Source organism: Abramis brama (assembly GCF_963993115.1).
Source record: "Abramis brama genome assembly, chromosome: 7".
NCBI lineage: Eukaryota > Metazoa > Chordata > Actinopteri > Cypriniformes > Leuciscidae > Abramis > Abramis brama.
This window is the reverse complement of record NC_139969.1, coordinates 32,730,183-32,758,000: the sequence shown is the minus strand read 5'-3', so window position 1 is coordinate 32,758,000 and position 27,818 is coordinate 32,730,183. Positions and strand designations below refer to the sequence as shown.

Sequence of the window (27,818 nt, the reverse complement as noted above, 5' to 3'; positions counted from 1 at the left end):
TCCCGTATTTCTGTCGACTGAACCAGCGATACCAATCATTTGTGAATGGTGCGAATATTTTGTTTGATCTTTGGTTCAATTATTTCCTTTACATGAATTGGCTAAATGCGCTTGCATTATGGTCTGAAACGATTCAGATTCGTTCGGACCACTCTGTCACTGAATCATCTGAAGCTGTTTCTCGGTCAGTAACAACAAATATAGAACAAATAGCGCTGTTTTCAGTTTAGTTTCAGTTCAACTCGCAGTTTAGTTTACTTTGAACTACGCAGCACCGCCCAGTGGATAACGGAACGCAAGCTTAAAGGAGTTGCATTTACTCCCGGTTCTGGGGCCTCATTTATAAACGTTGCGTACGCACTAAAGAAGGCATACACCGCTCTATGCAATAATTGGTATTAATAAAAAGCAAACTTGACGGGAAAATATGCGGTCCTTCAAGCTAAACTCTGACCCAGGCGTACGCACAAAAACGGGTGAAATGAGAAATGGCGACACCGTCGGCAGATGGAAGAAACATGTGAAAGTGTGTGAAACTGTAGACCGTTGTGTAAAAGAAATGGCAATACTGCTTCTCATAAAATAACATGAAGACTTAACAAAGCAAGTCTTACAATTAACAGCCTACACGAACACCCGTTTGATCGATCTGCAGTGTAAAACAAACAAAATCAAACGAAGATTACAACAGAAATGCAAATTAATACATATTTTCATGTATATTTGCAATAATATTAGCATGTTATGCAATTCATCCTCATAACACATCTGTAGCTTGTCAGATGCAATCAAATGGATGGTAATAAAATGCCATGATGCCATCACAATGCGTAATGACGCACAATGGCTGATCTTGCGCGTGAGTGAAGTTATGTTTCTTGGTTTTCCTCTGTGTTTGCCATGATTTCGCAATCGATGAATATTAACTTGTGGGCGTTTCACGGACTATTTATGGGCAACTATGGGCGTGACATGAAGCCGCAAAAGCTGCGCTACATTTAGAATTGATTGTGATTTATTAAGGGAAAACTGCGTAGAATGTGCGTGCGCACGGTTTTATAAATTCATTTTGTGTATAGTTTTTACCTGTGTTTAGGCATTTTGTTATACAGTGGTAGTGAGTGAGTAACCACGTATGGTTTTACCTGTGGCTATCTCACTGTCAGAATATTTTCATTTAAGCCTATAATAATTATAAATAAAATAATTCTTACCAATAGCTATGATCTTGTATAATTCATATTTTTGTACATAGCTGCAAATAAGTTATTTATTAAATACTCATAAAGTTGGGGGTGGTCATTATCAACTTGTGATGGCCCAAGGTATAAGATAATAGGAAATAATAGTGAAAAAAAGGTATCAAAAAACATCCTGAGGAATGGACCTGGCTCCCGGCCTAATATATATATATATATATATTTTTTTTTTGTGTGTCTTTTTTTTTTTTTCTCCACCGCGTTTGACTCATAGACTGTAGGTTTGACTGATGGGTAAATAAACATGCCGTGACGCAGTTCTCCCGCCGATACGTCTGACGTCATGACGTCGTTTTGGAGTTCAAAGCGACGAGAATGAGAGGAAGCCTCGAGATGGAGGCAGGGGGGGCAATTTAATGCAAAAAATATTAAATTGACGCGTAATTTGAAGACAGTTGACATTTAATTTTCAGAAAGAGACTACAACAGTCTCCACAAGGAAGAGTCGTGTGTTAAATTTAGGTATATAGACTCAGTCAGCACTGGATATTTTGGGTGAGTTTCTCAAGTATTGACCGGGCGCCATTTAAACACGCTTTGCGGGAGACAGGAAAGAAATAACCGCTCACAGCCAGCACACAATTATCTGCTTCAGTGGACACATTCTGCTCTCAAATAAACGCTTTTTAAAAAGGAGATTCTATTCTCATTTTGGTAGACGGCGGAAATGTGCCGTGTTTGTGAGGGCCTGTGGTAGCGTCAGGTATTGTGTGTTAGCTGGCTAACGGCTAACAGCTAACAGACCTCGAACTGAAGAGACATTTACGACCTCAAACAAGAGATTACAGGTATAAATGATGCATCAACCACCAATTCACGTTTTGTTTTAGTGTCTGCATTTAAGAGATACATGTCTTTAGTACTTGATCAATGATTTGTTGGTTTTTAAATTTGTTTGTAATTGAGCTCTGCGTTATTACATCAATGCGGGATGTAACGCCACCTAAAGAAAACACATGAAACTAACGTTAACTCTAAAAATGTATTACTGGTCTTCACAAACACGTCAATGTTACCCACATAACTGAAGATTTCTTAACATTTACATTGCTCTAAGTCGACTCGGAATATATTTGCGAAAAGGACATTGGATGGACAAAATGTTTGTCTCTTAAATTCGTTCCTTCTACTGATAAAGTTTACTCTTAACTAGTTGAATATATAATCAATCACACATACATACAGTATCTATATTGTCATATATCAAAATACACGTTTAGTCACAGACAATGTTCTCACTTTTATTCTGTTAAAAGTACTTTTTTTCATTTAAGTTTCTGGTAATGTTAATGATTTTGTGCAGAAGAACTGGGTTTTGATTGTATGTGTAGTGCCTTTTTATATGTATAATAATCCACTGGATGATGCACAATATGCTGTATGAATTTCTTAGTCTCTGTGAGGGTGAAATAAAATGTATGTTTTTCAAAAATTAATCATTTGGGTTAGGTTAGGGTACTCCGGGACAGTGCTTCGCAAATGGTATTGGTTCAGGATGCAGATTTTACATTAGACATCAAGTGGTGACCCAACACACTGAAAGTGTTTTTTGTTTTTTTAACCTAAAAATGTACTTTATGTGCCAACCTCAACCAGCATCATAATTTCACTAGTATCTACCAAATGACAGATTAATTAGCCCTGAACGGATACAGAACTGATTTCTAATTTGTTGGGGGGATGTGACCCACCAGTTGAGAATCAGTGCTCCAGCCATAGACACAGAAGGGGTCCAGAATGGGATTGGACTCAAGCCACCCTGACCACGCCACAATTTTATTGACACACAATTATATACTTCTGAGTGAAATATTTTATCCTTTAAAGGGTTAGTTCACCCAAAAATTAAAATTCTGTCAGTACTCACCCTCATGTTGTTCCAACCCCGTAAGACTTTTGTTCATATTCGGAACACAAATAAATATATTTTTGATTAAATCTGATAGCTGGCTCACTCCTCCATAGGCTTCTATGTTATTGAAACTTGCCGGCCCAGAAAGTTAGTTAAGACAATGTTTAAATAGTCCAAGTGACTACAGTGGTTCAACCATAAGTTTATCAAGCGACAAGAATACCATTTGTGCGCAAAAACAAACAAAAATAACGACTTTATTCAACTATTCATTTTCTTCTGTGTGGGCCTCTGAGTGAGTTCACATAGTGTAACAGTGCAGCGCTTCTGGGTTGTACGTCAGAACGTAGGCTCGCTATTGGCCAGCATCACACACATGACCAGCGTCGGCCAATAGTGAGCCTACGTTCTGACGTGCGACGCTACGTGAACTCACTCAAAGGCCTTTGATTTTTGGGATTTTTCTCTTTGTGCTGCTTTCTTAAAAGTTGTTAAGGGTAAATGTCTGTTTTCGTCTGTGTTTCAAGTTTTAATAACATTAATAACTGTTTTAGATGCTGCCCTATTTTATTCATGGTTCAGTTCATTTTGAGCATGGAGTGTGTTTCCAGATACTCAACACCAACAAACATTGATGTTAGTTCTCTGACATGTAAAATTATCCTGCCCTGGAAAAGGTTTCTAAAATCAACTTGGGGTTGCTTTGATATCACTTGCACCATGCCATAGCTTGCTATAAATGGAAGCCAATTTATAATTATGATAATTTCTTTGGATTGATTACAAAGTCTTTACCCTATTTTGTGTACTGTTGTCTATCTTCACTTAATTACTCTGGTTATTCTTTCTGAATACTCTTTTCACATCCTGAAGAACCATATTGATTGATTGCAGTATCTATTTTATGTTGTTGTTGTTGCTGCTTAAGTTATGACATGCAGTTCACAGTTTCCTTGTGCTCTAGAATGAGATTTTTCTTATTCACCAGTTGATGGTCTTATGGCGCAGATGTGATTTTTGATGTTAATATCTTCTCTGTCTCTCTTTATGTTACATTTTCCATTGACCTGTGCAATTGGTTAAGTTTTGTTCATTTAAAGTGAGCCGAAACCCGTAGTAAATGTCCTTCCCTTCACATCTCCAGGTGTCAAACATGGCGACCGATATCGGCTCCCCTCCCCGGTTCTTCCACATGCCCCGGTTCCAGCACCAGGCTCCTCGGCAGCTGTTCTACAAGAGGCCGGACTTTGCCCAGCAGCAGGCCATGCAGCAGCTCACTTTTGATGGCAAGCGCATGAGGAAAGCTGTCAACCGCAAGACCATTGACTATAATCCATCTGTCATCAGATATCTTGAGGTATAATCCTGAAAAAAAATTACTAAACATAAACAGAGCCTCCCTCCTCTAGCAGTCTTAATATTTGGCTAATTGCTGTATTTCAGAATCGATTGTGGCAGCGAGATCATCGAGATTTCCGTGCTATTCAACCAGATGCAGGCTGCTACAATGATGTATGTTTTACTACTACTACTACTACTTTGCTCAGCTCTGTATGTTTTTCCTTCAAGTTTATATATCTAATAAAATACTTACTTTTCTTGCAGCTTGTTCCTCCAGTTGGTATGCTTAATAACTCTATGAATGCTGTTACAACAAAGTTTGTCAGAACCTCCACCAACAAAGTCAAATGCCCCGTTTTTGTTGTGCGGGTAAGTGTTAGGCTTGTATTTTAAAAAGTATGTTATGCTAGTTGAAATACATCATTTTCCACATAAAACCAAGTCCTTTGGCTGTTCTAAATATTTCTGTATACTTTACTTCCCTTCTTATAGTGGACTCCTGAAGGCAGGCGGCTTGTAACGGGTGCCTCCAGCGGGGAGTTCACTTTATGGAATGGGCTCACGTTTAACTTTGAGACAATTCTGCAGGTAACCAGAGGCCATGTTTTTGATTTGAGGCACATCACCTTGCCTCAACCTCATAAGCTTGCTAAAAGGCCCTTGCTTATTTATCAAATTTTCTTCTCTTTGTTCTCATAGGCTCATGATAGCCCTGTCAGGGCAATGACCTGGTCTCACAATGACATGTGGATGTTGACTGCTGACCATGGAGGTTACGTGAAGTACTGGCAGTCCAACATGAATAACGTCAAGATGTTCCAGGCTCACAAGGAGGCGATTAGAGAGGCCAGGTCTATACACAATCTACCATTTTCTGTAGTTAACCCGAGCCTGTTACTGCCCCTGCAGTGGCAGGGCTCTGCCTGTAGGGGGCTCTCCTCAGTGCTGTCAGTTCTGATATACTCTTCCCTGTGCTGCTCAATGTTCATGTCCTTTATTATTGACACGTGTGTGTGTTGTTGTTGCAACACTGCATTTATTTGTCACCTGTGGCTTATGAGTTATGTATCCTTATCTTTTATATACATAATTACTTTGTACAGAAAAGGTGTATTTCTCACACTTTTAAATAAAGTATTTCCAATTATTTATATTCTAAGGTGATGAAACATGCAGTCTAGAATAATAAAAAACAAAAAACACGTCCGTTAAAAAGACCCTCAGGGACTAACGTGTTTGTTGGAAGGGTTTATGGAGCCTCCGTATTGGAGGTGCTGGACTTGTCTTGTCCTTGCGCTGGTGTAATTGTAGGAAACCTACACAACTTCAAGTTTCAGTTCACAATGGTTTAACAATGAGACAGGAGCTGTGCTGTCCCGACTGGCCATCAGAGCCTGTGCCACACTTTCAGTCAGTCCCATAAACCAAGTCTTCCCTAATAAAAATACTGCCTCTAAATAAAGATTTTTAAGAATAAATAAGTCAGATATTCACTTCGATGCAACTCTACGGGTATAAATGCACATGGCAACATTTTCATTCACAGTGAAATCCAGGTTTTTTTTTTATTCACTGGCACTCTCCTTTTCATTCTGTTAACTCAGACACAATGCAGGGCATGTAACGTTCTTTCTGATGCAATAAAATGCAATTTCACCTACAATATTTAAAAACAAAAAAGGAAGCCACAAATTTAAAGCCAGTGTTATCAATTTATACAAATGGCTCATGGGTTGAAGTAAAACCTGCTGAAGAGAGGCTTTTGCTTACTTCAGTGGCAATCTTAAGAACTTTTGAGCACTGTGGTTAACACTAGTACTTCATGGTGTTAGGTGGTGTGATAATTCTGCTTCATTTGTCTGTAGAAATAGTAAAGTAATGGTGTGTTTTTGGAGGTCAAAGAGTCAGTTGGTAAACTGAGGCAGGCTCAGTTTTGCCAAATGCTTGAACCAGCTTGTGTGCCCTCTGGAAGGAAGAGCGGTCTGTGTAGAGATGATTGTGTTCACTGATCGAACCAAACAAGTAAATAATTTTAATATGCTCATTCCTACTTCTGATGTTGTACGACAGGGCTCAGAATACAGGGAAATGTGTGGGCAGTTTTAACTATTGCAATCCTTTTAGCTTGTGTGCTGTCTATGAGCAGCCCACATAGTTTTAGCATCTGATTGTTTTTGTTTTTTTAAATTAGAGATGTGAAAAAAAAAATGAAGCGAGAGTATGATAAGACTGTTCTGTAGAGTGAGCTGTCAGCTAAAGAGATGGATGGTTCCTTGTCAGATCAACTCAAAGCACCCCTGTAAAGATGTCCAGCCCACAGAGAACTGCTATGTTGTCCTTCATTGTTGATTCTCTCCCTGCTGTGTCTTCAGTTTCTCTCCTACGGATAATAAATTTGCCACTTGCTCTGATGATGGAACTGTACGCATCTGGGACTTTCTGCGCTGTCATGAGGAAAGAATTCTGAGAGGTATGTTATATAAGATGTGGAGATATTCACAAACGCTTTCCTTTGAACAAAATTACACTGTCATCTGGGTTCACAAACACAAGTCTTCATGTTGTCTTTCACACAAATCTGCACACTTTACCATGGGCTGGCGGTATCAGTTTCATGTTCTTGCATTGTTTTGGCAGTTTTCATGGGTCTGCAATTTAAATATTTATTAGAGATTTATTTATTTGAGATTATAACTAATATTTTACTGATAAATCCTTTTTTATGATATCTATTAATGCCAAAGATATAGTTTTCTCTGTTAATAGTGTTTTGTACACCTTTTTTTTTTTTTAGGAATTAATTTGATTTCTTGTGGAAATGTAATGCACATGAACATGAAAAAAAAAAAAAGCTTTCTGTATGAGCATTTTATTGCTTGTATCTGCAAACTATTGCGTCTAATAACCCTGTGTTTTGGGTATTAAAGTCTTGTGTAAAAAAACATTAATAATGTGGTGCAGTATTGCCGCAGTACTACTGCCAAAAAAACATTTTGTAGTAGAAAGGTTAAGATATTGTTTAAATATTTTTGTTTCTCAATCTTTTTTTCAAACAGATTATCAAATCTAGTGATGATCAGTTATCTTAAAAAATCTAACCTTTTTTCCTATGACTTAAGCTTCTTATAGCTAAACAGAATAAGCATTAAGCCATCTCTCATCATGTATTGCTTTTGAAAGTCGCACTGTAGTACAGAATCAAATTTAAACTTGCTGAGTTAGGTTAGCATATACAGTGCATGCAGAATTATTAGGCACGTTGATTTTCTGAGCATTTTTTTTTCCAGGCACATTTGACCAATTCCAAACCACAATAATATTAATAACTACTATTACTTTTGTATTTAATCATGTATAAGTGATATATAATTCGTCATGAAGGCTGGAAATGTAAAACGCCTTATTTGCAGGTGTGCATAATTATTAGGCACATTTTCTTTTACAGAAAAAATAAGCCAAAAAAGAAATTTAACTTGGACTGAAAAGTTGAAAATTATGAAATGCCCATGAGGAGGATGCAATACTAGAAATTGCAGTTAAGGCATGACTATTGGACAGTGAAATGCTTATTGGGTCAGACAAAAACAGGTGGAGAAGAAAAGACACGTGTTCACTGCAAAAGAATTAAGTGTGAAACCATCAGGAACCCTGATTCCAGCGCCACCATTTTCCAGAACTGCAACCTACCTGGAGTCTCCAGAAGTGCAAGGTGTCAGGATCTCAGAGACTTCGGTTGGGTAAAGAATCCTAAAAAATGACCCCACTTAATAAGATTCACAAGCTGAAGTGTAGTAAAATACATGAAGACTGTTTTTTATAGGCTTTATAGACAGATTGAGAGTGACTTTGAAGGACCAGCACCACATCCTCTCGCACCACTGTTTGAAGAATTCATCTTCCAGAGTCTGGCTCACATTTTGTGAGTTCATTTTTCAGACTTCAGGGTAGGAGAGAGGTTGCAGTTCTGGAAAATGGAAATGGTGACGTTGGAGACTAAAGGGTTCCTGATGGTTTCACACTTAATTCTTCACCTTACATCTTTTCTTCTCCACCTGTTTTTGTCTGACCCAATGAACATTTCACTGTCCAATAGTCATGCCTTAACTGCAATTTCTAGTATTGCATCCTCCTCGTGGGCATTTCATAATTTTTTACTTTTCAGTCCGAGTTAAATCTCTTTTTTGGCTTATTTTATCTGTAAAAGAAAACGTGCCTAATAATTATGCACACCTGAATATAAGGCGTTTTTCATTTCCAGCCTTCATGAACAATTATATATCACTTATAAATGATAAAATACAAAAATAATAGTAGTTATTAAGATTAATGTGGTTTGGAATTGGTAAAATGTGCCTGGGAAAAAAAAATGATCAGAAAATCAACGTGCCTAATAATTCTGCACGTACTGTAGCATTTCTAAACCGTCACTTGCCTGTATATCGCTCGTTACAATGTACTTTCTGTTTCAGCACTTTAAGAAAAATTGCTGCTCACTTCTGTTGGCTTTTAGTTTAAAAAGAGTTGATCCTTCTGGCATAATTTGAAATATTTGTGTTTATTACAATGTAGTGAAGATGAGGCATTTGTCTCTTTCAATACCAGCAACATACTCATTTATGTATGCGAGACATGTATAACCTGACCTTTCACCATTTTGGAAAAAATATTCCACCTTAAGTGCACAGACATGGTAATGGGCTTCTTGTTTGAAAAGTAATAAAACTGAAGAACATGTAATACCTTAAACTACTTAAAAAAAAAAAATATGCCATTAGTTGACACATGGTGGGACTTATGGATTGTAGTTTATTATTGTTGTTTAATATTCAGTTCAATAACAGTGCCAGTCCTTTTCATCTCAGATGTTTTCTTTTGTGTGTATGTATGTCCTGCGTTATGGGGACAAAATGTCCCCACAAAGATGGCATTATCCAAAAAATTTTTTTTTATCTACACGAGGAAAACAACTTATAAATCATACTAAGTGATCTTTTTTTATTTAATTTTGTGAAAATGTAAAAATGCAGAAAGTTTTCTGTGATGGGTAGGGTTAGTGTAAGGGGATAGAATAAAGTTTGTACAGTATATAAACCACTACGTCTATAGAAAGTCATAAAACATGAAAACTCAATGTGTGATTAATGCAAAAAAAATAATGTGAGTGACTGGGTATGGAAGCTTTGTGATCAAATAAAACATAAAAAATAAAGCTTGTGCTTAATGTTAGGTTTTTAACCTTTGTCCTGTAACAACTCAAGTCGAGTACTTTGTGTACTTTTGAGAGGTCAAATATTTCAACCTCACAAGATGCATATACTTTTTTTTTATTTTTTATGCTAGTTTGCTGGAAGTTAAGACAGTGACAAAGTGCCCTGAAATTTAAGTAAAGAGAAGATATTACTTTCATCCAATTTATGACCTACTGGATCTCCATATGATTGAAATAATAATGAATTAAAGAAGGCACAATATTGTCAATTTGGCAGTAAAATGTTCAGACTTGGGACCGTAAACAAATAAAGTATCGCATGAAAAAATGTGATTAGCACAGGTTTCATACATTGTAAGACCTTTCACATATGAAATTTATCTCCACATTTTTTTTGTTGTTGTTTGTTTCCTGAATGCTACATGTCTTTTAAGATATAGCACTATTATCTGTTACAGTGATCTAGAATGAGCCTGATTTTTATCATTAATAAAAATAGGACTCTTGCTTTTTTTAAAGTTTTTTAAGTTACTTTTAAATAGATCTCACAGATTTGCATAAAAACAGAACTCGCATTCTTTTACAACAGGGATTTTCACTCCATTTAACTATAGGCTTTCTTTCTTTTCCTCATGTTTGTGCAAACACACAAGTGTTCATTCATCTGTCAACTAAAAATACAGCTTTCATGCAGGATTCATGCAGCTTCACCCAGACATTAATATAAATGAATAAACAAGCTAATGCTAACTTTATTATTCTGAGCTATGTTTTTGTGACAATCACATGATGTGCCCTTTTAAATAATGCCATTATTTGATAGTCAAAGTGTCCCATTTGTCTATGAATTTTATGAGATTTATTATTTTGCTAATTCAGTGGCATGTGACTTGATTAATAATGGAGTTTAATCCAATAAAATGTGTTTTGTTCTGGCTTACTTAGGCTGGCTTTGCTTATTAATGAGTAGTAAAATATTATGGCACATATATATGGAACATAATGATTGATTTGGGATCAAAAGCAATAAAAGTGTTACTCTTGAGTAACAATGTTTTTCTGAAATATTAAAGAAAAATATATGCAAATACACAATATGTTTCTCTTTTTATGTCACAAACTCATTCGAAACCTACATATGTTTCCAGGACATGGAGCAGACGTGAAGTGTGTTGATTGGCATCCCACAAAGGGTTTGGTGGTGTCCGGCAGCAAAGACAGCCAGCAACCTATCAAATTTTGGGACCCAAAGACTGGACAAAGTTTGGCAACACTGTAAGTTAGTGTGGTGGCAGAAGTCAATCTTTGTCTCTGTAGAAACTTCTCGAGTCAGGAGATCAAGGTGTCAAAAGATATACTTCGTTTCAATTAACAAAGCAGAGATGTCAGCTGATTATCTAACAATTTTACTCAAAACTCATTCTTATACAGTCTCTTCCAACCTGTTTACACTTTGCTCAACAAATGGTCTGTCGTTGGGTTATCCTTGATTTGTATTAATCCAATCCTCTTCCTGTTCTTAAAGCAGAGGAAAATAACAGGTGCACATCTTAATCTTTCTTGCATGAATCCTTCGACACTTACACATCTCAACAACAGCAAAAGCATCTCCTTATCGTTGTTGCATTTGGTGCTCAGAATGGGCTGCCTAATTATGGCAAAAATCATAATCAAGAATATTTAACATGATTATTGGTGGGTGATATGATCAAAGTCTTATTTCACGATACGAGTAATTTTAAATATCGGGGAAATTTCACAGTTATCAATACTTCAAAAAAACAATACTATTGTAAACTAATGTAAGAAAAGGGTCCTCAAAACAATTACTTAATTAAACGGTCAGCAATACAATAAGAACAAAGAAACTAATTACAAACAAAACTGACAAATACTTACAAGAGAATGAAAATACAAATTAAACAGTGTTTTCATTTCAGGAAGATGCACTAACCGTGGTATTCAGATACAGTATGTAATAGCCTATAAAAAAGACTTAATAATCAAATGTAAAATAACACTGCATAGTCTCACTGTAAATATTGAATATACATTAATTCTTATTAAAGCTACTTAGGAAAATCACTCACTGAATACCTTTTGTCATTTGTTGTTTGATTTTCATTAATGACAGAATGCAGCAGGTATATTAGGCTGCTGTCACTTTAAGAGCTGATGCACAGATCCAATATACTGTTACACATGTGTTCTTTCTCAGCTGTGTACATTTACTCATTTACTGCGTACATTAACCCACAGTGTTTACGTGAATACTATCCAAAAAGGCATTTTGACATTTTTGTATACATGTTTAGGTGCGTATCTGAAGCCCATTTGCTTATCCGCATTCAGCTCAATCTCGAACCGCCACCTGGGGAACAGTTTCTCTTTTGTGGCTTAATGTGCTTTTAATAACACTGTTTAATATCAAACAGTAAGCAGTAATAGCAACAGTAGACTGCATTTTACAACGCTCACTTATTTGGCTGATTTGGATGTTACGTTTTGGCTAGGAAATAAAGGTGCAATAATCATTTTACCTTGACTATCTTGTTTTCATAATAGTTGGAAGCCAGAATAAAAAATTAATTACGATTAATTGCACAGTCCTAGCTCAGAGCTACTAAAAGGGAGACAGTGCACTCTATGACTTGAGGCCTTCTGAGTTTTACACTGTAGACTGAGAAATTAAACCATGCCTATATGTTTAATAAAAATAAACTTTAAAAAATATACTAAATTAGCAGACCGCAAATGGTTTGATAAGAGCTACTTCGATGTATTAAGCCATTTAACAATAAAAATGGTTGTAGCTGCATTGAAAATCTTTTTATGCTAAAGGGTTGGAGTACTTGATCAACTAAAAGCGATTAAGTGGGGCTATTAATCTTTCGGTTGTGTTTTGTCCTCAGACATGCGCATAAAAACACTGTCATGGAGGTGAAGTGGAACCTCAATGGCAACTGGCTGTTGACGGCGTCTCGTGACCATTTATGCAAACTGTTTGACATTCGCAACCTCAAAGAGGAGCTACAGATTTTTAGAGGACACAAGAAAGAAGCCACAGGTATTATAATCCTAATGAGAAAGTGTATGAATGGCTCTTGTGGTGGTGAAGCAGTGTGTGCTATACTCTTGTTTTTCGACTTGGTTGCAGCTGTTGCCTGGCATCCAGTTCATGAAGGCATGTTTGCCAGTGGAGGCTCTGATGGATCGCTGCTATTTTGGAATGTAGGGTAAGCTCCGTTCAGATGCTTTCTGTATCCATATATGGTAGCTTTAGTCAAAACTGAACATTGAATTTAGTCACAAATTTTACTTTGTCGCATTTTATTTGACTGATAATGTGGTTGAAATATTTTGCTAGTGTGGAGAAAGAAGTGGGAGGAATGGAGATGGCTCATGAAGGAATGATCTGGAGTTTAGCCTGGCATCCACTGGGCCACATCTTGTGTTCTGGGTCTAACGACCATACCAGGTGAGTGAGTGTAACAAAACTTTCATGTGGTTGACACAAGGTTTGTTACATTTACCAAAATTTCAGTTGCCAATACCAATAACAATGAAGTTTCCCAATTCTCGATAACAGTTTTGTTACATTTCTTGTTGCAGCAAACAATATGCTATTTACCACACTCCTTTGTTAAGATTTAAATTAATACATTCATAAATTAAATAAATTCCATACAGTTAAGTGAACCGTCAGAAACAAAGAAATTAAAATTGTAAACCTAAAATGCATAGATTTTAGCTCATTGCTCTGCTATCACTCCCTCAGCAAATTTTGGACAAGGAATCGGCCAGGGGACAAGATGCGGGACAGATACAATCTGAACTTGTTGCCTGGAATGTCAGAAGATGGGATGGAATATGGTTAGTGTCCCTTGACCTCTTGCGATTTGGAAGCCTTATAGAGGATATACATATGAATTCATAATGCTTTATCCTGGGGTAATTCTAGATGACATGGAGACCAATAATGTTGCTGCCATTCCGGGCATGGGAATCCCAGAAACACTGAAGGCTGCCATGGAACAAGAACAAACTGGTTAGCACACACATACATGATCACAGTCATTATTTATTGACGTTCAATGTATTCATGTGTAGGTAATTTGTTGGTTATTGATAAATTGTGATTGTGTGCTTAGGAAAAGATATGGTAGCAGAGCCTGAGATGAGCATCCCTGGGCTGGACTGGGGAATGGAAGAGGTTATGCTGAAGGACCAAAAAAAGCCCCCGACTAAAAAAGTTCCTTATGCAAAACCTATTCCAGCTCAGTTTCAACAGGTCAGTATGATGGACTTACACATATGTTTTAGTAGCACTGCCAGACATACTGTGGTTTGGATCTTGTAGATACAAATTTGGATAGTTGTCTGTCCTTCACTTTTTATCTCATTCAATAGGCCTGGGCAGAGAATAAGGTTCCAGCAATGGCTCCTGGAGAGGTTCCAAAAGAAAGGAAGGATGAGAAGAAAGTAGATGGCAAGAAGAAGACGCAAGCAGAAATTGAGCAGGAAATGGCTGCCCTGCAGTATACCAACCCAATGTTGCTCGAGGTCAGCTAATATGCTTGCATGTACAGCTTTAGCATTGTGCTGTAAACATGATGTGAATCAACACTGGTTAATTCAATTTATTAAAAAATATATTTTTGTCTATAGCAACTGAAGATGGATCGAATGGCACAATTACAAGAGCAGGGAATGCCTCCCCCTGCTGGACAGTCAGGGCCAGTGCCTCCCTTTCCAGGGCAGGGTGGTCCGATGCCCCCTCCAACACAAGGCTTCCCTCAATCCATGCCTCCACAACAAATGCCGCACAACATGCCTCCAGTGGGACCAGGTGGAATACCTGGTCCATTCATATCTTCCGGCCAAATGGGTCCACCAGGACCTATGCACCAGGGTCCTCCTCCACAGGGCATGATGGGACCTCCACGTCATCCTGGCCCTCACAGGAACATGGGACCCCAGGGTCCTCCTGGCATGTCTGGCCCCAGAGGTATGCAAGGACCCCCCCCTGGAGGAATGCCCCCGGGTTCTGGTGGACCTCCAGGCGGTATGATGGGACCACCACCGCGAGGACAGGGGCCTCCACAGGGTGGAATGATGCATCAGGACATGAGGGGGCCCGTGCCTCATGGAAACATGATGGGCCATCAGGGACCCATGCAAGGGGGTATGATGGGGCCTCCACCCAGGACTCATGGCAATATGCAGGGCATGGGAAATATGCATGGAATGGGGCCTCCTCCAGGGGGTATGCATGGACCACCAAACAACATGCAGGGGCCACCAGGAAACATGCAAGGACCTCCAGGCAATATGCAGGGCCCTCCACCATACATGCAAGGCAAACCACCACACATGGGTGATGGAAACCGAGGACAGTTCAACCAGGTGAAGAAACCGTTGGAATGAACACATCTGTGAATGTTTAGGACAAAGAGATGTAACTGAATAAATGTCAGAGTAGCTTCTATTGCTGAAATTTTGTGCATGTCTTTCAGGGACAGAATCCTGGGCCTCAGTCAATGATGCATGGGATGGGACAACAGGGTCCTAATGGGAAAGGTAATGCTCAACCTCTTGAAGGAAGAAAAGTTACTCATATTAGGGCTTCACCATTCTGGAAAAATTGAGAATCACGTTTTTTTGGTTTCGAACAGCGATCACGATTCTCCCATGATTCCGATCAGACAACTAAACAAAATAACGTGATTTACTAGAGGTTCTGATAAAATATTAATTGCTGCAGTCTATTTAAAATGTTTAATTTATCTGAATTATTTTAAAAACTTGGTTTGAAAGAATGATTCAATGGCTCACTCATAAATGATTCACTTGTTTCATTACTGGATTAATCTGTTTTTGAACAAATCTTTTGAATGAATGATTCAATGACATTTTATCAGTCACTTGTCGCCACCTGGTGGTGTAACAATGTAATCTATACAATTGTTATTTATAGCACCAAGTTACTTTCAAAAGGTTATTCGCTCTGTTTTGATTGTTTCTGTAGACATCAGTGTTTTTATCCAAACTATAAACTTTTATCCTGGTACTTCTGTGATTATGAATATTTGTAGCAGAAATAATGATACTGTACTGTGTGATTGAAAAGAATATTTGTGAAGCTGATAAATGCTTTCTCTGGGTCAACGCCAACGCAGATTTGAATGTTCTGGTGTGATTTTATGGTTAAGGTTTAATAACTCATATGCAAGATGATTTAATCAAAACTAGTGTGTGAAAGTTAATAATGACCTGTTTGTGCTCTCCTTGTCTGTTTTTATCAGGAGATGCTCCTCGAGGACCTAACCATCACATGGGACCCCCATCGGAGCGACAAGGCCCAGGAGGAGCTGGTCAGGGCTCTGATGGAGGCCAGTACTGGGGTGAGGATGGAGGTTATCAAGAGGGCTGGAGAAGAGGCCCTGGGGGTTCTGGACAGGAATACTCTGGAGGTCACAGAGGAGGCCAATGGGAGGGCCAGGAAAGGTTTTCTTCACATGATGGAGAGTACATGGGACACGACAGGTATGCTACATTCAGCACAACATGAATATATATTCTGATTGTTATATGGAATAGAATGTGAAATTTGTGTCTGGTGACATCTTTACAGGTATGATGGGTATGAGGGTTCTGGTGAGGAGTTTGACCAGAGGCAGAGACGGCCACCGCATGGAGATGATTCGTAAGTGTTGCGTGCAACCTGAGATTTAGCCAAGAATTAGCTTTACTGTGTTCTGGCAGAAAGAAAGAAATACAAATTATTCAAAATGATTCTTAAGACTGAAACATGACACTAAAGTCTGAGGTATGCTTCCTTTTCTGCCTGTCGATCGTTCAACCGTTTCAAAGTATACTCTTTAGCATGAGCCTGTACAGACATTTTCTGATCTTAGACCAGAATTGTCCACTGATTGATAAATACTTGATTTTTATTGTCTGTTTCTGAATGTACAGATACAGGAGAGGTGGCCCAAGTGGGCGTGGTGGAATGGGTGGCTTTCAAGAGGAGTATGGCGGAGATGAGAGCTTTGATTCCCAAGAAGACATGGGCCAAGGATGGGGAGGAAGAGGAAGACCACGTGGTGGGCCACCAAGAGGAGGTAGATCCTATTCCATTCACCAGTCCTTGAGCTCACGTTGCGTCCATTAAAACTGAGGTGTCAGGTTTGAACATGACATCTTTCTTAGGTGGTGTAGGAAGAAAGGGGCTTCTCCCAACTCCTGATGATTATCCCTCTCACTATGAAGGAGGAAGAAACCAGGAGGGCTGGGAGGGAGGGCGAGATTCAGGTAGAAGTGCATGAAGGGGATGCCAATAAATGTTCTTGTTGTTGCAGTGCAGTAAGACGTACTTGAGCAAATTCCCATTTTTTAACTGAGGCCATAAAGCTGAGTGCACACTAAATGATTTTAGCCCACATTTTCCAGTCACAGACACTTTTTTTTTGCAACAAAAAAGTCAGATCAAAGCCAGATTGGATGACGGCTAGTTAGGTGTGAGGATTCCAACATAGTCTGTAACTTTCCTCAGAAACAAGGACATCTTTTAGTGTAAGCAATGTAGTGAGAGCACTCAGAGCAGTGACATGAAATGACCAATGAGGAGATGACAGGATGGGGTCTGTTTAAAACCTTAAATATTAGACTAGGTGACAACAGGGTATAGTTTGTGGGCAGCCCGTAACCTTACTTGGAATTCTTTATGAAGAACGGAAAGCCCTTGATGCCCATCTCTGTCTTAATTATTGTCTTGCTCCATTTTCATTTCTTTGTTGTTTAGATTCATTTTTCAGCACAAAGTAAAAATCAAAACATACATGGAGCCTAAAACTGCTATTGTGTCGGCCACTTGAATTTTTATTTATTTATTTTTTTACTTTTTTTGATGTTTTCATGAGAGAACTTATTACACAGTAAATTTCAAAGCTCTATTCAGGTTTATATTCTTGAAACATTGTCTACACTTGATATAGTGTGTCCACATGTGCTTCAAGAAAACAGATAATTGCATAATATTAACAGTAAAGCAGTTTGAGGATTTTTTTTTCTTAGTCCCATAGTGTACTTTAAACTTAAGCTTTATGTAAAGGCATAGTTCAAGCTTAACATCAAAGATCCAGTCAAATTCATGTTGGTGTGTATGTGTGTGTTCAGGTCACGAGAGTTATCGGGATGGTCAGCGGCCAGACCACAACATACATGACAGTCCGTCTCCAGCCAGTAGAGAGCGTTCCTCCTCTCTACAGGGCATGGATATGGCCTCGCTGCCCCCACGCAAACGCCCATGGCATGACGGACCAGGCACTGGTGACATGGACTCCCCTGGTGCAGTGCCTGATGACAGAGCAGGTGAGCGATGGATAAGTGACAATGACTACGTTTACAAGCTGTCAATATTCGGGTTATGGTCGGGTTAAGGTCACTATTTGGGTTTCTGAAACATTCGGAATAACCCGTTTACATGCGTGAGCAGAGAGAGTTACTCCTGTATACATGGAATTTGTAATCAATTGGCAATATCCCGATGTAAACGGCGACGCACGGTTAGCGTCTGGACGTACGGACAACCTTAAGACGCAATATGCGTCATTTCCGATTCTTCTTCCTGTATCCAAAGACAAACAACAACAGCAGCAGTACGCGGATAATGAATAGTTCGGGGCAGATAGCGATCGCCTTTGTTTGCGCTTTCCTCCTCGCTCCAAAAGTGTGGTGCTGTGCTGCGTCTCGCCATGTTTACCTCTACTTCTTGTTTACTTCCGGTATACTGCACGCGGGTTTTTGTATGCGCCGTCTCTACTCAAAAGACCAAGATTCCTTGCGAATAGAACATGCGCAGAACACAAATCAATGTTCCTTTTGATGGGGACATGCCGATACGCGTTTACATGACCAAATATTCGGGTTAGAAAAGGGGTACCCCAGGGATCATATTCGGGTTTTTAAAAACTGGGATATGAGCATATTCGGGTTTTTGCCGGTGTTTACATGGCCGTGCGCGACCGGGTTATTGCTAATATTCCGGTTTTGAACGGGTTATTGGCTGCATGTAAACGTAGTGAATGATTTGTTTTAAAGGGGTCATGAACTGGCTTTTAAGGTTTTTTTTGGGCCTAGCTCCTGAAACGTTCAGTTTTTATGGGCGTGCCTTGAAGCATTGACGACTTGGAAGTAAACACCCACTGCTATGATTGGATAACAGTTTTGCATATTAAAATGAGTTTCGGCTCCCCGTCAGTTCAAGTGGGGAATTGTTTGAAAACTTCCCATGTGGAAAAATGCCAACCGGAATGATTCGCCCATACATGTTCGACCCAGAGTCTCATCACGAATCGCAGGATCAGTAGATATCAAATGATCTGTAACAATGTAATAGCACATATAAAAAACATTTTTTACTCAAATAAGTGTGTTGCACCATTCCTGTCAGATCCAATATACAGCATATATATACAGCAATGCACAGCGTCGTTTTTAAATCTCATTCTGTCTGCAAATCCAGCCTTGATTGGTGTCTTATTTACGAATCCGCGGTGAAATGAAGAGATCGAATGCACAATGTCTTACCCACGCGAGCTGGAACTTCCTTAAGAATAAAGTTCAACCACGCATTCCTAAAATTGGAATCCGAAGGAAGCTTATGCAGAGACTGTGTTCTTCCACAGCCAGGCACTGCACAATATTTTGTAATCCTCAGCGGCATTTTATTGCTTGGTAGCTCGATCTGGTTTAGCGCCACGTAGGCCTATTACAATTCATGCGCAAATTGGTGGGCAGGGCTACAGAATTAGGTGTTGGTCTTCTGTTGAGGCGGTGTTTCGCTGCTCTCTGGCGTCACAGGTAGGCCAATTCGCAGATCCCTCGTTTTACGATTACCTTTCATATATCAAAGACTCTAGGAAAATTTGATTTCTCAAGTAAAATGCATAATATGGCATTCTGCATTAGGGCTGTTTTCGACCAAGGATTTTCATAGTCGAATCTGATTCGTTAGATTTTGCCGTAGTCGACTGATAGTCGAACCTTTTTTATATAACGATATATCCAACGATATATATTGCGATATAGCGAGCCATCAATCCAGGCTAACGTCAATTACCACCATTCCATGATAATAATAATTTCACTAATAAGCAAGCTTCATTACAAGTGACAAAAAGGTCACTTAATATTTTATTCCAAAATTTATTCCAAAATTAGAACATATTTCTGTAAGAATTCGGTGAACGTTCTACGCAATCCAACGTGGCGGCGCTCTTAACAGATGTTTGTTTATTAGGCTACAATTCCTCAAAATAAGTAAAAAAAAAAAGTGTATTCTCTCTCTCTCTCATATGCAGTGGACACGTTCATGTAAACGGCACCTAAAAGCTGTCACTAAGAACCAGAACCAGCAAAAGTAATGATTATGAATATGTAAAATATTTCAATGAAACATTTTAATTGTTTATTAATAAACAAATGTTTTCTGTTTCGGCTGCAAAGATGAAGTTGACGATAGGCTAGCCTACTAACTCGCGATCTTCGCAGTGAACGCGCCGGAGAAAAATGCACATTTCGGATTACATAGTTTTATTTTGTTTTGAATGGTTCTGTTTAAAAGTAGAGATTTCTGTAGATAATATATATATATTTCTATTTTTTTTTTAGGTGTGTGAGGCGAGTAGGCTACCTTATACGCTGAGTTTCTGTTCATGGATGATAGCTTAAACTCCAGGCAGGCGCTTGCGCCTCCGTATAGCATATCTCTGTTATATTTACTTTTTATTTATTAAATCCAGGAAATTGGATAATGAAACACTGATTAAAATTAAGATACAATTAATACAAAACGAAATTCGTTTTAAAGAAAGGCTTTGTGCTTTCTGTTTGAGGTCTCTGTGAAAGTTTCAAAGCAGTCTTTTAGTGCCGCTTTCAGTGCGGTCGCGTCCGTAATGGAGAACTGTCACGTAACATTGTTTTTTCCTCATAAATGCGAACACGGAAAATAAAAGACAAAAGACTTTTTAAAAAAGACAACCATCCACAACTTTATAACACTCCAGGAAAAGTAGGCTACCTCTTTTTGGTCAACATCCTCCTTTTTGTAGCCGAAATAGTCCCAAATAGCCGACTATATAGCCAAGATATTTTGACTTTCTTTTTGGTACGAAATCATCATTCGTCACCCCAGCAACAAGCCATACAACAAACTCGTGTTTACTGTGTGTGCTACCGTTCTCTTAATACACCATGGGTGCTACTACCCTTCACATCGCATGTTCCGGCGATGTGACTATCGCTCATGCGCACATCGCGATGTCGATGTTAAAACAGAATATCGTTCAGCCCTAATAATAATATAGGGTTTATGTCTGTATTGACAAAAGAGTGGTAGAACTGTTTGTTTGTTTTTTGTTTGTTAAGTTAACAAGCCTTACCCGTTTCAAATGATACGCCATGTTGGTTGTCGTCGTGTGATATGAAAGAAGCTGCTGACACAACTTGCACTTAACTTTCTTTGGGTCATCTTTAACCTTCTCGAAATACTCCCACACTTTTGATGATTTTTTAGAAGCCATTGTGAGCCAAAAAAAACGTAAATGCTAACAAATGCGGTCCGGACGTTACAGGCCTGTAGTGTGCTGCTGCTCATTGGTTACATAACACTTCCCTACTATTCGACTATGAGGTTCATAGTCGAATCAGACCTCTCCGAATCAAATCGTTGAATCCTCGACTATTAGAAGTCAGCCCTATTCTGCATACTAATATTATCCAACTCCCCATAGGTCGGCCATCACCAAGAGAGGAAGGTGGGTATGGGCCTCCATCACGGGGAGGAAGAGGTGGATGGGGCCGTGGTGGGCCGCCTAACCCAGGGGGTCCTGGTCCCAATGTGGGTCCAAATGTCAGACGAGGGGCTCCACGCGGTGTTATGAGGGGCAGTCGCGGACGGTAGTAATGGTCACGCCTGCTTCTCTGGGAACACTGAGGCAAAACCACAATGAGGACAGGGGACAACAAAGAACCACACATGGCTACAAAATCAGCTTCCTTGAGGGTCTGAACAGTTTTCAGGTGCTTCCAGGCTTGGACAGATGTCTGGAAGCACTTCAGTATAAATCAGCGTGGGACCCTTTATTGGTGGCTAAGGCTTAGCTTTTTCTCTATGATGTATCAGACGGAAGGTGGTGGGTACCAGTTATCCATGGCCAAATGTTTTGGCTTATGATGCCTCATGCCACCTGATTGGTGTACTTGTGACACGTGGGATTTGTTCTAATCTTACGTCAATTGTGAGAATAATAACCGGGGACACATCATGGTGTGACAAGAAACATCTCTTGTAATGGACTTGTGTTTGTGGTCCAGGAAACTGTATTTGTGATGCATGGTACAACTCTGTGTAGATGCTTAAGAGAAATCCCTTCCCTGCACTGAGCAGCTGACCTGCTTTGTGGTTCACTTGGACAATGGCAACTGAATTTGTACCAGCACCCGAGCCCCCTGTGTCTTTCCTTTTTTTTTTTTCTTTTTTTTTTGGCCTCAATGATTCTGATGTATCAAACATATTGTGTACCATTGAATTCCTCAGTCAGATTCTGTCAGCCAGCAAATGCCACTCAATCTAGGTAAAGGCCTCTAGGCATCATCTTGAGGACTATGTCTATTACTAGAGAAAAATGGTCTTTTGAATGTTTCGTTCCCCAGTGACTCAGCAATGTTTATTTAATTTCATTTTTATGTAAAATAATGGAGATAATATTTCTGTAACATTACCAGGCTACTCTGAGAGACGAAGCTGCAGACTTTGTTCCTATGTGTACAGTTTGTCACAAAATTGTCATATTGTTTTGTCCTTTTTTTGTATGAAACCATAATAGAATGTGCAAAATTTATGTAAACTCTGTCTGCTCTTGTCGTTACTTTGGTTTCACCCACTCCTTTGTGTGTTTTTATTACACTGAAAGAGTTATAGAAACTCTTGAAGGTGGGAGTGTCAGTCCTGCTTCTGGAGATCCATGTTCCCTACAGAAGCGAAGTCACGCTAGACTGAGATCCTCTATTAGTCACGTCTTCTCGTTGTGAATGTGCAAGTCAGTTCACAAACTTTTTTATTTAATTTTTTCATGAGCTTGCATTTCCAGTCTCCCACAATTGCATGGGTATGATTGGAAGGAAGTCAGTGGAGCGAAAAAGACTGCTCATTCATTTCAACCCACCTTTACATGCATGTGTATTTTTTAATCACCTCCAAAGCCTTGATTGGTTCAGGTGTGTTTCGAGTTCATCTAAACTTGGCAGGAAGGTAGATCACCAGGAGAACAGAGCAGCCCAGCTTTGACCCTGTCCTAACCAGATTTGACAAAGCGATAATAAATCTCTCAAGCTCTCTCTTCTATAGTTTTTGTCCTAATTAACCACAGAGAGCAGCACACATTGTGGGTTTTTAGCTCTGCTCTGCCCGCACACAAACTCTTTTTCATGAAAAAAACAATTAAAATCATTTTATCTAGCGAGGCATTGGAAGTTATAAATAAGAAGGTATGTGTTTTACGTTACACGTGTTGCAAGTGTGGGAGAATGCGCAAAGAAGGAAAACCGTTTTGATTGGCTGTTTTGTATCCCCATGTTTTCCTCATACCCCATCCATTTTTGCATTCAGTGTGAACAGGCAAATTTCTTGCAGCTGGAATCGTTGTTTCGGGCCTGGTTACGACTCTGTGCAACACTACATTTTTTTCCAGTCGATAATTCTGTTTTGGTTCTACATCTGCAGCATCACAGCACTGCTCACATTGATCTTACTTGACCAGAGAACTGCTGCTCATGAATATTAATCATCAAATAGAATGAGTAGGGGAGAAATATTGAATATTACACATCTCTGAAGATTCAAAAGGTAAACCATTACAATGATTGCTGTCTGGAGAGCCATCATGGAAGTCATGCATTGTGAGAGCATGCAAAGATCTCAACCACACTGTATCTGAATATCTGTGATTTGTTATATGTCCCACAGCTTTTTTTTTGCCTTCAGTGTTGACTTGCACATTATTTGACAAAAAAGGTCCATTGTCAATAGTGTGGCGATAAATGAGAAACCGCTCAATTTCAACACTTTGTTGGTCAACGTGACTAATTTGCTTGACCAACTTAAACACAAGTGAAATCTGCACCTCTGCAACTTTTATTGCCCTAAGCGAAACTCTAGAGTGTGTGAATTACCTTTGAGATGACTGGATTTCACAGAGCAATTATAAATGTGCCCGCGCCACTTAAGGGTAAAAGCTTCTTTCCAAAATGGAGGGAAGTTATTTTAGTGGATCTTAAGGTGCAGCCACATTTACCATTGCCCAGCGAAACTTCACAAGCAAACTCCAGTCATCTCAATAGAAATTCAAGCAATCGAGAGTTTTGTGTGAGGGTGGAAAGGAAACGTTCTCAATGTAGATTTCGCTAGTGTTCAAGTTGTTCACACAAATCAAATTTTGGATGCCTCCATTATTTCAAACGCCTTATTCGACTCATCAGCTCGTTAGTAAAAGCTCCAGAACCTATACCAGGGTTCCTCAAATCCAGCGCTGGAGGGCCACTGTCCTGCAGAGTTTAATTCTGAGTTTACTGGATAATATTCTGATTGTTCCAGTCCAATCTGACTTCTGACCTGTAATGCTGCCTGAATCATAATCATACACTTGTTTGTTCGTTGGCCAGAGGAGGACTGGCCCCCGACTGAGGCTGGGTTCTCCCAAGGTTTTTTTCAAACCATTCTCTCCACTGATGGAGTGTTGGTTCCTTGCCACTGTCGCCTTTGTTGCCATTGGCTTTTGGCTTGCTTAGTTGGGGACATTAAATTTAACATTTAATTTAATATTCAACAATATTATTGATCTACCTGCATTGACACTATTATATGAGAACTGAACTGAGCTGGACGATGGCATCACTGTTTTCTCCAGAACGGCTATATATATATATAAATGAACTAAACTTTTTTACAACAAAAATGAAACATCACTGAACTTACTTAAGCTGGACTGTGACACTATTTTCTTCTGGACACAAATTTTGTTGCATAATTTTCCTGTTATCTCTGTAAAGCTGCTTTGAATCAATCTGTATTGTAAAAAGCGCTAAATAAACAAATGTGACTTGACTTCAGATCCTGATCAAACATGCCTATGTGCAACTGTCTAGGCTGAATCTGAAATCGCCCCCTAAACCCTCATTCACTATTCCCCAAGTTAGTCTAATATTGTTCACTTGAAGGAGTGAATGAAAACGAGTGAGCGAATTCGGACAGCCGTTGAGTGTACATCAGTTGTATACTCGTCACAGCGGTGCATTGTGGGATTGAATGGGTGCACTCAATAACGTCCACTATGTTTTTGGACACCACTACAAATGGCTGTCGCTTCAAATAGGGCGTTATTTGAGAAGACAGCCATTTGTAGTGGTGTCTGAACCATAGTGAACGTTATTAGTTGGGGGCGATTTTGGATTCATCCCTAGTGAGTGAAGACCTTGATTTGCTTGTTCAGGTGTGTTTGATTAGGGATTGGAACTAACTCTGCAGGCCAGTGGCCCTCTAGGACTGGATTTGAGGAACCCTGACCAATACTGTGTGTCATGGGAAACATCTCTGCTCAAAGACCAGGATAGAGAACCACTACTATACATTTTTGATCATTGTATGCGATACAAAAGTGATCTGTCATGAAATAAATGGCTTATCTTCCTTAAGACCAAAGGGCATGATGTAGAGAACACAGAACAAGATACATTCAGTAAGTTTATTTATAAAGCTCAGTTTCAAAAGCAGTTCAGACATGTTAAAAGTCAAGTAGTAATTGATGTCTTGGTCATACATATGGTCCTTGTGGTGAAAATTACAAACTGTATAGATCCCCATCCAGAGAGTGCTGCTCACACTGTATTCCTAAGCCAGAGCCAGCCAGAGTTTCACAATCTACCAGTCCAGTCACTCTCCAAAAAAAAAGTTTCCATGGTAAAATGTTTGTTTAGTCCGTGGTCATATAGGCATGGTCTTACCAGTTATAGTCCTTTTAATAGCAGACGCTGCCATGCCACCCACAAACCTCATCCCTGCACTCCCACCCGGCAACAAAGCCACAATATAACCCACGATAGCGGCGATCTGAAGGCCGGCCCCGAGCGCGGTGAACAGGGTGCTGTGGAGACTGAGTGCCGCGTACAGGGTGCCCACCAGAGCGCACAGGTACACCGCGCCGCCCGGGGTCGGGGTCGCGATGAGTTTACTGGGTCCGCGGAGGATCGCCGCGCCGAGCAGCGCGAACACGGAGCCGAGCGACCAGAGCAACGCGAACTTGCGCGCCTTCAGCAGGAGCAACGGGGCGTACAGCGCCGACAGCCCGAAGCACAGAGCCGAGAAGAAGATACACGTCCCGAACGCGACCAGCCGCTGGGATCGACTCAGGCCCGGTAAACACGGGTCCGGTTCCGATGACCAGGGCCACGAGAAGCCGCTGCTCGAGCCCGGGCCCGATGATGACGCTCCGCGGCTGCTGGCTCTGGAGAACGGACTCGACCACCGGCCGAACCAGCTCTCGGGCACCGACTCCGGCTCATTAAAGTCTATGGTTGTGCTGGAACTGGACTGGGATATCGTCTTAGCGCCGCTTTTAGACTGAGCCAAATATTCCTGGAGCTCTCGGTTTAATTCTGCCATTATTCAGAAGGATATGTGGAACGAAAACAGGAAGTTGTTGTGGCATTGTGATGACGTCTCACAGTGACGTTTCTGGACTTCTTCTTTTGTTTTTAATGGCGGTTGGCAAACCTACTGGACTGGAGTGTTGAGCATGAAGGGGAAAAAAATGTATATCTACTTTACAAAATGACCTTAAATCCAATTTATTATACCTATTTCTTTCAAATGTTTATAATTGCATAATAGACTTATATAATATACTGTGCTGGAGCATTCTTTAGTATTGTCTCAAGTGTTGCATAATGCAATAGGCCTATTCAACAAACTTAATTCTTCGATCAGTCGCATTCGTTCTCTTCATATGCTACACAATTTAATGTCGTATCTGTACAAATAGAAGTACATTTTAATCGAATAGCTTAAATACATTAGAAATATACTTGCATTGTTTATCCTCCAGCTTATTTTTTGTGTTTGGATATTAGAATTGGCACAAAGATGGTCGAATAGTGGATAAATTCTACATTAATAACAAAGTAAAAGAAGCCTCTTTTAAAATAATGAAAATGGGGTATGATGGGGGAAGATGCCCCCCTTAAGAACAATGTGGTTTCAGCCTACTTTTAAATTGTAACATATTTAAATATAGGCTAGGTTTAGCACGTGCAGGATGATGATGCATCAGCCAATGTGTTATTATAGGAAATAAAAAGAAACATTTGCAAATTTGCTTGTTATAGCACAAAGTGGCAAATATTAAAAGAGGGGTGAGTTGGTCCACTACCAGGGATAATATTTGATATTCAACATAATACAGTGTCATAGTTCACTATTTTCCAGAGACACCAAATTAGATCAGTTAACCTCAAAACTGTTTCGGCTGACAAATTTTAATATTTAGATATTTAAAAATAGCGTAGCCAATAGTGCTGAGATGAGATTTTGTGCCATCTGGTCATGAGAAAAACAACCCTAAAACGTGCTGGAAAACGAAATATTGATTAGGCCCTACTCTTGCAATATCTGTAAAGGTGAAAGAGAAACCTCTTTTTTATTTCTTTTTTTCCCCATTGCACAGACATTTTTTGGATTGATATGGAAGTTTAATTAAGAAGAAATTGAGCATTGCTGTTCAGCTGAGTAGATTCGACATATTAATGTTAATTTTTATCTGAAAGTTTCACATTCATAAAATTAAATGGTCTGACTCCAAACCAAATTTTTTCTCACTTTCAAAATGATTTCAAGCTTTATTGTATTGATTTACGCAATTGTAACGGTCAAAAGACAATTAGAGCCTATATAACATGTAAGCGGTATGATGTTGCATAAAGTGGCACGCTTTTCCTTTTATTTATTTTTAGATTTTGTTATTGCACTGTTTTATTATATTTTATTATTTATTTATTTAACTTTCGGATGAATATTTCTCATTGTATTGTTCATGTTCTGTAG

The 27,818-nt window shown here is 39.4% G+C and overlaps 2 protein-coding genes across 4 annotated transcripts; one reads left to right on the top strand and one right to left on the bottom strand.

Moving 5' to 3' along the window:
• Nucleotides 1-1,510: 1,510 nt before the first annotated feature.
• wdr33 (WD repeat domain 33) lies at nucleotides 1,511-22,572 on the top strand. Of its 3 annotated transcripts, XM_084119497.1 has the most exons (23): nucleotides 1,511-2,047; nucleotides 4,256-4,468; nucleotides 4,555-4,623; nucleotides 4,717-4,821; nucleotides 4,945-5,040; nucleotides 5,152-5,303; nucleotides 6,825-6,922; nucleotides 10,810-10,936; nucleotides 12,574-12,728; nucleotides 12,819-12,897; nucleotides 13,029-13,139; nucleotides 13,440-13,534; nucleotides 13,623-13,709; nucleotides 13,813-13,952; nucleotides 14,072-14,224; nucleotides 14,330-15,067; nucleotides 15,178-15,241; nucleotides 15,967-16,207; nucleotides 16,296-16,367; nucleotides 16,640-16,785; nucleotides 16,874-16,975; nucleotides 17,840-18,034; nucleotides 21,457-22,572. In XM_084119497.1, the coding sequence occupies exons 2-23, from the start codon at nucleotides 4,265-4,267 to the stop codon at nucleotides 21,624-21,626; spliced, it is 3,399 nt and encodes a 1,132-aa protein (XP_083975623.1). In that variant the 5' UTR covers nucleotides 1,511-2,047; nucleotides 4,256-4,264; the 3' UTR covers nucleotides 21,627-22,572. The 3 variants fall into 3 exon arrangements, with proteins under 3 accessions (XP_083975623.1, XP_083975621.1, XP_083975622.1); XM_084119495.1 differs by lacking the exon at nucleotides 16,874-16,975; XM_084119496.1 differs by lacking the exon at nucleotides 16,874-16,975 and having other exon boundaries at nucleotides 1,514-1,754.
• A 2,878-nt stretch (nucleotides 22,573-25,450) lies between these two features.
• sft2d3 (SFT2 domain containing 3) lies at nucleotides 25,451-27,060 on the bottom strand. The gene has a single exon (XM_084119511.1). The coding sequence runs from the start codon at nucleotides 26,379-26,381 to the stop codon at nucleotides 25,704-25,706; it is 678 nt and encodes a 225-aa protein (XP_083975637.1). The 5' UTR covers nucleotides 26,382-27,060; the 3' UTR covers nucleotides 25,451-25,703.
• Nucleotides 27,061-27,818: the final 758 nt, after the last annotated feature.